The following is an 11,770-nucleotide window of genomic DNA, read 5'->3' as shown; positions in this document are numbered from 1 at the left end:
AACTATATTCCTTACAGAAAATTCTAAATCTTATATTTTCATTCCAATTTCACCATGGATTATTTGTAAATTGTCTTTTACTTTTTTAAGTCCAATAGAAATAGTATCTCGCCCACAAGATAATCTTTTTTCTTACAAAATTTTTCATACTACATACACAGGGTGCATGAAACAAAAAAATTCATAGTACATAGAATATTGTCTTGTCCTTTTACTATCTTTCTAATCATGAGAGTGCATGCATCCTCCCCCCAATTTTTTCTATATATAGTATTGCTGTTCACCAAAAGAAAAAATAAGAGATTGATGAAATCAAAACATATATATATTGAGAGTGCATGCATCCTCCCCCCAATTTTTTCTATATATAGCATTGCTGTTCACCAAAAGAAAAAATAAGAGATTGATGAAATCAAAACATATATATATTGCAAATATTTATCTGCATATAAAGCAACTTGGCGTTTGTTCCAATTTGATATTCATTTTAAAGAACCATCAGTTGAGTGACTACAAGTACATCTTCCTTCAATGAATAATATTATTTTTCACAATACTGAAAATTTAGAAAGTCTTTTGTGTAGACCAAACATTAAAAAAATAATGTTGACTGAGTGATTGCATACCAATTCAATTTATGAAGATGCTCAACAACGACGATAGTGATTTGTCTATTGAAACATCTGCTGTAGCGAAAAAATCACGTTTGTAAGTATTAATATTTATAAAATATTTTTTGTATTTCTTATTCCACCATATATATATATATAATAGTATATATAAATATATATAATATATATATATATATAGCCAGGGCTGCTGTGCTCTCAGAGCACGGAGAGCCTCCGTTGCTCCTGAGCGTTTTTCGATGATGAATTTCGAATCGACGCATCGCTCGTTAGACTTGACTAGCCACGCATTTGAAGTCTCACAAAATAAATTTTGCGATTTTTCGATATCAATTTACTTAGTGATCGCAAGGATTCAAAATCACATAATTTTTTAATGGTTGATATCTGCCGGTTATCAAGTTTAACGGTCTGTGTAGAAGTATCAAATCAGACTAAAATTTTGCATAGAAAATTCTTTATACTATCATACAACAAGATCGTATATTTACTGATCGAAAATTTAATACTATATCACCACTTTTGTATAGCATTTTTATTTTCAGCCCCGTGTAAAAATTTTTATGATTTGATCATTCTCGGATGCTGAGGCTAATTGAGTGATCGAAAAATCGCAAAATTATTTTCTAGAAACTTAATACGATAATCAAAGTTTAACGGGCGGCGATCGTCGATTCGCAAAACGTACTCATCGAAAAAACGCTAACAAAGGAGCACGTGAAGGCCTGCCGTCTGCTCCATGAGAGCACAAGCAAGCCACTACTAGTATATGATATTATATATTTATAATATATATATATATGAGATATTGTTCATATGTATGCAGTTTGAAGACTAGAGAAGGACCAAGCAAAGTTAACGCCCGCAAGAAATCAAGTGAAACCGATAGGCCATAATGATCTAAGAACTATTTTATCAATTATATTTGTATTATCAAAGACATCACATCGTATTAGATAATCTATATTATATATTTAGTTATCTTACATAATATGAATATTATATATATCTGTATGTTTCGTGATAAATAAATATAATAAAAGTCATATTATTAGCTCTCAATGTTAGGACCTCCCGCCGCGAAGCACGGGTCATTACACTAGTATTTCTTTTATTGGGTATACCGTATACGATGCATTGGATGAGTCGAATATGTGGAAGGGACGCATGTGGGCAACATTTAGTATATGGACATACAAGATTTGTGCGTGGGGAGGTGATTCCCCATGAGGAAGGAGTTGATGAGCACAAGAGCCTCCTCAGGCTTGTTGAGGGGCACCAAATGACCTGCTCCTCTCACTGTCACCATTGTCAAACCCTCGTACTCCACGAACCTCCCCGCCACCTGCACCGCATTTCTATATCATTTTTTCGGGAAAATAAAATCAACCTATTTTTTGATAGACTCGACTCATTTTATTTTGATAATGTACCGATTCAGTCCACTAGCATTAATAACGTGTTGAATCCAAACTACTATTTCAAAATATTTAAATACAGTTATTATTATTAGCGTGTAAAGTCATCATTCCAACATTTAATATCAGAATGAGAAAACAAGTCAACAGTATGACATTTATTATTATTAGCGGGTAAAGTCATCATTGCAACATTTTATATCAGAATGAGATCACCAGGCAAAAGTATGACATAAATCTCATATCGCTTAGTAATCCTTAGCTATATGTGTGATTTTTGTCAACAATGCTAGGACTTACGAAGGAGAGTATAAATATCTCAATAATCTTACATCCTATAACAAACGCAGTATGATGGGATAGATAGTGACAAGAAACTCTAATATATATATATATATTTTTTGATAGAGAAAGATAACAAACATGTTAGCCGCTTGATTTATTTTATTTTAGAAATAAATTTAGCTGGAAATACAAAGAAATTAGGCTTCAAACTTGGGACTTCGGGTATCACACCGAGCTCTTTACCATTTGCGCTAGGGACGGTCGATAAAAAACTCTAATATTAAAAGCCAGACTTTCGCATTTTGGATATGTGGTTTGGAGGACTTAAAAGAGTTATTAATGTTAGCAGGCTAAATCGTTACAAATAATATAGTTAATTCTATGAATACTAAATTCTTAAAAAATAAATATGAAAAAGTGCATTAACAAAATGAAAATCAGTCATATAGTCCAAGTTAAAGTGGTACCGATGGTAGAAGGTTTTCCATCACTAAATCAATCTCTTTAACATAATAAGTTGCATGACTATTTTATTAAAAAAAAAAAAAACAAAACAAAGTTTGAGATGCCCGCTACAAGTCAGTGCCTCTTTAGTTCAATTTCTCAAGTAGCTTCTCTACTTTAAGAAGCAGAAGATTTTTTTTTTTCTTTTAAATCAAACTTTTCCCTATGTTTCATCTCCTTCCTTTTTATTTGAAAAGAGAAACTTTTAACACGCGTGACAGTAATTTGATTTATTTTACCTTAGGCCATTCCTAATTTGACATTTATATACTATATTTAAAATTCAAAAGCTTGTATACTCTGATTCAAAATTTTCATATGCAAACCTGCTTGTTGTGGTACCAAGGTTGCCAGTGGGTCTTAACTGGGAGGCCAAGTGCGTCCATGCAGTATCTGGTTCCAATCACTGGAACCCTCCCATCTGCATCACCACTATATGCACGCACACACATAGAGAGAAAGATCAAACAAGAATATTGGGATAAACAAAACAATTGAATCAAATTTACAAACTAGAAACTCTGGGTTTATCAGAGGACTAGTGCTTGTTTCAACTACATCGAAATGCATTAAGCCATCTAATTTACTAGTCTATATTTCTTATATAGTCACCACGTCGTTTGTAAAATGTATCGTTTTACTACCATGTGATTTATAGAATTTAGCAACTCTTATTTTTGTATCGTTTTACTACCATGTGATACCGAAAAAAAAACCCCCAAAGAATACCAAAGTAAAACTGTTTAAACCAATGGGTGGCAAAATACAAATATGCTAAACTACAGAAAGGCAAATCGAAGTTTCTCCCTACTATGCACTGATAGAATAAAGCAAGGAGAGATTACAAACCTGTAAACCCATATCCTTAGTCCACCTTTGATAAGCTTGGAGTATATAGGTAGAACAGAGAATACAGTGTATTTGTACGTATTATAAAAAATGGAATCACTGCAAAAAGGCAAAGAGTAGAGTAAACAAACTGTGGGATTTCATTTCTTTCACGCCTGTATTTCATAAGATCGTGATAATCTTGGGTGCAATTGTTTCACTGAAAGTGGAGGGAAGTTCAGCAATTTTGGGCCCTAAATACTTGCTTTTATTGTTTGATTCGATGCAAATAGACTTCGGCCATAACTCAACTTTTCCAAAACAGCACAACTAGCTTTGCTCTAGCTAGTGGAAAAGTAAATTATGGTAGGAAAAGAGATTTTTTTTTTTTTTTGGAAAAACTAATAAAGATGGGCTATTGCAACTTGTTTCCACCTTCTGGTGTGCTAGTATGGAAACTTTCGGAGAAACAAACGTAGGAGGTGGTGGAACATAAATTACGAAGCCATTGACTTTCCATCAAACAAAAAACGGTGTAAAATAATTTTCATCTGAATTTTAGTTCAATTGAAAAGTCAATTTTAGCCTGAAAATCAGTTACTGGCAAACAAATGCGTCTCCAGTGAGTGCATGCAAACCTTTTCTTAATTTTTTTTTGAAATGTCCACATGCTTTTTCTCCAAAAAAAGAAAGAGAGAGAACAAAAAAATTGCCTCAGAAATTTGTTGCATATAACTTATGCTTTTAATAGTTTAATTAGATGGTTCAAAACAAATAAATATAAGCTAAAATCATGAACAAAAGAAGGAAAAAGTAAGAGAGGCTCAACTCACTTGCAAACAGTCCATTTTCCTTGAATCTTTCCACTAACATTTGCATGAAGTGACCTTTGAACATCAATTTTGTTGAAGTAATCCTCCGCATAGGCAAAAAAACACGGATCGTATCCTGAATACATCCGAATCCTCCCTTTTAATCTCCCCTAAGATTCACACACAAACACAAGATAAAATAGAAGTAAAATATTTATATACAAAAAAACTATTGGTATTGTGTTGCAAATTAATCAATGGTAAAGCTATAAACATATTTTGTGCCTATTTGGCCTGACTTTTCGACAGCTTTCCTACTTCGCAAAGTAGAAATTAGAAAGGGGCAATTATGCAAAGCTTTTGACTGGAACTTGAAGCTACAATGTCTTCTATGAATTTCTGTTTTGAAGAACAAAATTCTGTTCCTCAAAAGCTGACATTACAAACTAGAGCTTTTGCTTCTATTTACCGTGCAGTTGCATCACAGAATCTAATGAAAAAGAAAAGGGGGTAAAAGATATGGATAGTCCTCGGACTATACCCCTATGGCAAACTTTGTTCCTGTAATTTCAATTTAAATATTATAGTCCCAAAACTTTAAAAAATAATCTAAATTTATAAAATGACCATTTTATCTTTCTACAATAAATAATTTACTTATTTCAGTTGAATTCATAAATGGTCAGATGCTTCTCTTTTTTTTTTTTTGGATGGACAGGACTAAAGTAGTACGATATATGTGAAAATTCAGAGACAAATATTCAAATTGAAATACATGGGCCAAAATTGCCATATGGGGATGGTAAATAGACTGTCCATACATTATACCATAAAAAACTACTGTAACTCTTTTATACAAGCTCCAACTACGCCAAATAAGCTATTCTTTAAGAAAAATAAAAATAACCTTCAAGTCACCTTAGATTTAGCTTCAGTTGTATCATCAGCTGCAGGTGATGTTGTTGTTGTTTGCGCAAGATTACACTTCGGAGCATAAATGTTGTAGAAGTCAATCAAGTGATACTGTTTCATGACAATGCCCATTGCGTCCATGCAGGCCTTCGACCAGTTATCAGCCCTAAAATCGCAGACTTTGTTAATGAGCTCATAAACTTGATCCGACACGACTGCGTGGCTCCATGCATACTCCGCCAATCCTTTGTAGTCATAGTAGTCATTTGTCTCAGGGTTTCCAACCTTGCATTTGATAACTCACAATCTGTTATTTGCAAACCAAAACAAAAAAAGAAAAACAAGAAAAAAAAAAGAAGTACAAAATTTGTTCATGAATGTGACCACCCAATCCAAATGCTTTTCATGTTGAATTTAAGTTTAAATACTATATGTTTGGACTATTATATTTTTGAAAATTTTGAAGCACTTTGAATTTTTCATCATTAAGTTTCATGACTTTTGGATTTAGACTATAAATTTGTCATGCAACATGGGGTAAAGTATATCAACAATCATTAAGGTTGATCGGCGACCAAAACTGGTTCTAGCAGACCTGACACAGTCAACCGCCAGGAGTTTGATCGACTGTGATAGTTGATTCAGCTGCTTTCACCAACCAACCTCCACTACCTTTTCTCCTCTCTTTGCCTTTTCTTCCCAGAAAAGCAACTAACATGTGCCCCTCTCTTCCTCTCTCTCCTCATTTCATTTACCTCTCTCTACTTCTCTCAAATTTTCTTATTCTTTCTCGTCTTCTCTCTCTTCTCCTTCTTCTAACATTATGCCCTTTTCTGTAACTATCAAAAAATAGAACTAAAGTCAGTCCTGTCTCGACATTCGTTGCGAAGCAAAAGGCCAGAAACCTCGAGGGATTGAAGTTCGAGCTTGAAAGTTGAAACATGGAGATTTCTGATCCGAACGGACCATTCTTCGACCCCGAGCTTACACTCAAAATCTGGATATTTATCATTTCTTGTGTTTTTACCCATGAATTGGTTTATACACTAGTTAGCACTATTTTGGCAAGATTCGAACTCATTTTTGAGGTTCTGGGCAGTGAACAATCGATCAACCGCAACCTTGCAGTTGACCGGCGTCAACATGAGCTGTACTCTGGTCTTGGGTTGTTAATAGTCAACTGGCCACAGTTGCAGCCAAGCATATGGCCAGAGATGGTTGACCGAACTTGACCTGATGACGACCGTGGACCATCCAGTAAGCCTGAATCTTGTGTCTCTTTTACAGTTTATTATTAAAAGTTAAGTTTAAGAATCCTTTGGGAATAACCTTGGGTCTTCTTGATGATTTGTCTAGGTGATGACCAATGGACGACTCGATCGAATTCTACCGATTTTGTTGTCAATATCAACAACTTGTGGCAGGAGCTATCTTAAAATAAAAAATATATATTTTTGTTGAATGGTTGAAACATTTATTTCTATGTGCATGATTGATTGCAAAACTATGAATTTGGATATTTGCATGATCTACTAGCCAGATATGCCACTCCTGTATTGACTAATGACAAGACTGCACGTACACAGGGAAAACTTTGATTAATTAGCGACATGACCAAATTATATATGTACGGCTTATTTTATTTTACACACACACATAGAATACCTATAAATATTAGTATCTCTCACCAGGAACTCTTATCAAAGCTTATGTCCCCATAGTTAGTATTAATCAATCATTCAAACATGACTAAATGATTTGTATTATATTCTTAACTAGAATTTCTAAGATACATTTGGACTTGCATGATAAGGCATCTTGTGTAGGATTGACGTGTGCGAAGTGGATGGCCTGGACATTTATGGGATTTTATCTGACATGCATGAGCTAACTTGACAGTCGCACGGCCGAACTAGCATATGTGATTCTGAATCATGGACATAGTGAACTCGTGTATTCTGTCATGGTAAATAGTGGATTGGATTTCCCTTGGACACTGGATATATATTACGTGAACTAGGCAGAGGCCTGAGATATATTGTTCGGACTTGGTTTGGACCTAAGGTATTGTGTGTCAGGCAAAAGCCTTAGGTATCATGGACTGAGTCCAGGACTCGAGGCGTTGAGATACGTCGGTTATACGTGATTATATAAATCAAGAGAATCGACCTAGTATTTACTAGTGTTCATACAGTTGTTGGGATCTACGGAGTGGAGATTTAGATGAGGATGCACGTGAGTTGATGTATTGCAAGTTTAGTAGGCCGAGACAAGATGCCTTAACGCTGGTGTGAGACAGGATTAGATCAGATTCTAAGTTTTGTATGCCTGGACGGTAAGGATTTAAGTGCCCATCGGCACGGACCGTATCTACCGTATCGTATCGTGCCAATAAAATATTGGCACAGTACAACCCCCATACCAATAGCACGGATCAAAACCCTCTATTCTTCAAATTAGTAAGTAATTTTCTCAATAAAGTTCAAAAGATTTGATAAAAATATATAATAAACAGTTAAAATATTTTGTTGCTAGAGAAAATAAATATTTCATGCAATTATGTGTCGGTACACATGAATTTTTTGTGACCGGCACACATCGGCACGGCCTGGCACGCACCGTGCCGGTAAGTTTCCGACATGATGCCATGCCACGACACTTAAATCCTTGCTAGACGGCCAGGTGTGGACAAGATGCCCAGTGCCTAGCATACATCGTATGGGGATGCTATGCCGGACGACACTCGAGTAGATTAGTATAATTGTTGTACACCACGATGGCTGGATACATGCATGACCAGAGAGATACGATCCAGGTATGCCTGCGTAGCTGGATATGTTATGACGAGCTGTTTTTCAGTAACACACGGTGTTTGAAGATGGTTGGCATGGATTTGGTGGAGTTATGAACAGAGAGTTTATGTTGGCAATACCATCGGTACCCACCTGTCTCATTCTCCTTGTTGAACTGCTCACATGACTGCGCCAGGACTCGGAAGCATCAACATATATTGGTATAATAGTATATAATATCACCATCTGTTATTTAAACCGAGTATTGTAATGTTTAAATCTTTGAGATAGTTTTCTAATCACCTAGCACGTATGCCCGAATTTTGATTTTAAATATTGGATTGGAAAGAGGATCCAGAGTGGTCTATATGATAAAGCAGTCACAGGTGTCAGGTTTGGCATCCTCTAGCAGTAGATAGTTTATATTGTGTTTACACATGCCTGTTATTTAACCATGCATCTTGGCAAATCTAGACTATGTTTTGCGTACTTGCTACTATACTGCTCTGTATTTCTCTCAATTGCCAGTATTTTGAAACTTCCGTTGTTCGCTAAAAGCCTTGTTTTTTCTGAAAGTCTCAAATTTAAATTAAATTTGAGTCCATAATTCAAATTCCAATTAGAACTAGTGCTTAATCTGTTAAACAACCTATCATTGATGTATTGTTTCATCGATATTAAAATCACGATGTCATTGTCTTGTTCCTGAATGGGCCCTTTCAATTCTTTTAGGTTTACTTTATGATCAAACTATTTCAAAAATATCAATTTTCAATGGCTACTATGGTGAGTTTGTAGTTAGTTTAACAGTGTAGAAGAATTCAAAGTTATTCAAATTTTGATAGAAAAATACTTTAAACTATTTAAATCAAGGTCAACATCCTCGATCTTGAATTCAAAAGTCCTATCCTTAAGTTTTAAAGATTGTTCAATTTTCACCATTCATTTTGACATGATTTACTCACTAAGTAAATGATGTTGAAGAAAAAATAAAAATTTTACTCCTAAAGACTTCATATACCTTAGATTATATTTAACAGTGTGGATCGTTGATTTGAATACCCTAAGATCGAAAATGTGACTATAATACTAGAACCCCGGTACTATAGATATTATAGGAGCCTAGCTCTGTATATATGTGTGCCTGTGTGTGTATATATATGTGTATATATAACTGCTCAAATATTTCTTTCTATGGCAAATTTTTCTTACAAATATTCTTTTAAGCAAGGATTTAAGTGTCCATCGTCACAGGCCGTGCCTACCGTGCCATATCTTGCCAGCAACATATTAGCACAATACAGCCTTTGTGCCGATGGCACACACCCTCTTTTTTTTTTTTTTGAAATTAGCAAGTGGTTACCTCAATAAAGTCCAAAAGATTTGATGTAAATATAAAATAGGAAATTAGAATATTGATGCCAAAGAAAATACATATTTCATGGCATTGTGTGTCGAAACAAAGGTATTTTTGTGGCTGGTAAGCAATGATACGGCACACACCGTGCCATATTGTGGCAGCAAGTTTTCAGCACAACTCTATGCCACGGCATTTAAAACCTTGGTTTCAAGTTTTTGTAACATTTTTAAGAGAATGTGTAAAAACCAACTTTAATAGTAGTTATGCAAATTAGAATATTCAAGGGCATATGTGCAAAAAGTCCAACGAGAAAAAGAAAACTTATTATGCTTACAATGAACCCTTTGAGGTTGATATATTGGTACTTTTGCCTGTCCTTGTTACGCTCATAGACAAGTTCAGCTAGCTGCGGTACATAATGCCCTGCAACATAAAATCACAAAATAAATAAAAATATATACCTTTTTTTTCCTAACATATGTGTTAACAGAGAAATACTTTGGGTCTACCTTATTAAAGCTATTCTCAAGTCTGAGTTCTTTCTTCTACTAGATAGATTTTATGAGTAACGTGGTATCAGAACCAATCATAAACCCCCTTTGTTCTAAGAAGCCTTAAGTTTAATTTCTACATCCACCATGGACATGAAGGAGGGTTGTCTCCTCTCAAATTGCTCTTTTGGATAACACTGCAATGTTGATCTTATGTGTAATAATGTACTAATAAACTCATGAGACACTCTTCGACTGCGTGTATGAATTAATTAAAAATTTTTATGTTATATGTATGCAATATTAATAACAAACTCATGCCAATCTTGAACTACGTGTGTAAACCAATCAGAAATATCCATTTTATGCATGCCAATGTATCAACTGTATATAAAAACAGTACAATAGAGGAGCTAAAGAAGTACTCATGTATGTATAAAAGATAATGTGGGTACAAAATAGCAGTGTCAGTTCTTGTCTAACATCAGAGGAATCTTCAGAAGCCTAATGTGACATGTGAATGTAACTAATAAACTCATGAGTCATGAGACACTCTCCGACTGCATGTATGAATCGATTAAAATTTTTTATGTTATATGTATGTAATTGATATATTAATAACAAACTCGTGACAATCTTGAATTACGTGTGTAAACCAATGAGAAATATCCATTTTATGCATGCCAATGCATCAACTGTATATAAAATCAGTACTATAGAGGAGCTATAGAAGTACTCATGAATGTATAAAAGATAATGCGGGTACAAAATAGCAGCGTCAGTTCTTGTCTAACATCAGAGGAATCTTCAGAAGCCTAATGTGACATGTGGGGCCCACCACCACTAGCATAATGGGCCTTAAATAGGCCACATAGAGAAGATGAATAGGAAAATCAACAAGATATATTGCCTTAAGTTTTGAATGAAACAAAAAGGGGTGGAAGCAACAAGACAGAGAGATCCTCAAGTTCTTGTTCCCAACTTTTTGACTAGGGGTTTGTGGAAAATGCAATTTTGGCCCAGGAAGGACCATCCTTTTTAAAAAAAAAAATTTGTGTTTTTGCCCTTCATTTTACAATTTTTTACACAGGCACACTTGTCTTAGCTGAGAATTCACAATAGGTATTTGATTTTGAATAAAAGAAAAATATACCATTATTTGACTTCCTAGTCTTACCGGAGGGTATAGTGACGTTGGATGAAATGTTGTCTAAATAGTACTTTCAAAATAAGCATTATATTAAATTTTTTCAAATAAACTCGCCCTGTAGCAGAAAAACAAATACTACATTAGAGCTTCTGCATTTCGACCTTGGAATCTAATTTCTAATTTCAGTTGTACTAGAAGCACTAGACTTTAGGGATGTCAATGGGTATGGATACCCGAAATTTTATCCGAATCTGAACCCGAATGAAACGAATATATCCGATGGATATGGATATGGATTCGGATATGGATATCAAAAATAGAAACCCGACGGATATGGATTCGGATATGGATTTTGATTGTACCCGAACCCGAACCCGAACCCGAACCGAACCCGAACCCGAACCGAACCCGAATTTATTTTGTATTATATATATATATATATATATATAAATTTGATGTTATATTTGAATTTGTAATATATAATATAATATATTTTGAAATATTGAAAAAAGAAATAATTGTTTCGGGTTCAAATTTTCGGGTTCGGGTTCGGGTTCGGGTTCGGGTTTCAGATTTTTGGTCAGGTTCG

At 34.6% G+C, this 11,770-nt stretch overlaps 1 protein-coding gene across 7 annotated transcripts in view; it reads right to left on the bottom strand.

Annotated features, from left to right (window-relative positions):
• Positions 1,611 to 11,770, bottom strand: part of LOC109728029 (serine carboxypeptidase-like 33) — a 31,311-nt gene continuing 21,151 nt past the window's right edge. For 4 of the 7 annotated variants that reach the window (XM_020258302.1, XM_020258304.1, XM_020258303.1 and 1 more), the window contains 6 exons: positions 9,875 to 9,963; positions 5,395 to 5,673; positions 4,498 to 4,646; positions 3,686 to 3,784; positions 3,163 to 3,268; positions 1,611 to 1,974 (listed from right to left, as the gene is read on the bottom strand). In XM_020258302.1, the coding sequence (XP_020113891.1) occupies positions 1,810 to 1,974; positions 3,163 to 3,268; positions 3,686 to 3,784; positions 4,498 to 4,646; positions 5,395 to 5,673; positions 9,875 to 9,963 (887 nt within the window). In that variant the 3' untranslated portion in view covers positions 1,611 to 1,809. The remainder of the gene's footprint in view (positions 1,975 to 3,162; positions 3,269 to 3,685; positions 3,785 to 4,497; positions 4,647 to 5,394; positions 5,674 to 9,874; positions 9,964 to 11,770) is intronic. The other 3 variants (XM_020258299.1, XM_020258300.1, XM_020258297.1) reach the window with 3 other exon arrangements.

Source organism: Ananas comosus, linkage group 23 (assembly GCF_001540865.1).
Source record: "Ananas comosus cultivar F153 linkage group 23, ASM154086v1, whole genome shotgun sequence".
Classification (NCBI taxonomy): domain Eukaryota; kingdom Viridiplantae; phylum Streptophyta; class Magnoliopsida; order Poales; family Bromeliaceae; genus Ananas; species Ananas comosus.
Note: the sequence above shows the minus strand (reverse complement) of the source record. Positions and strands in the feature narration are given on the sequence as shown.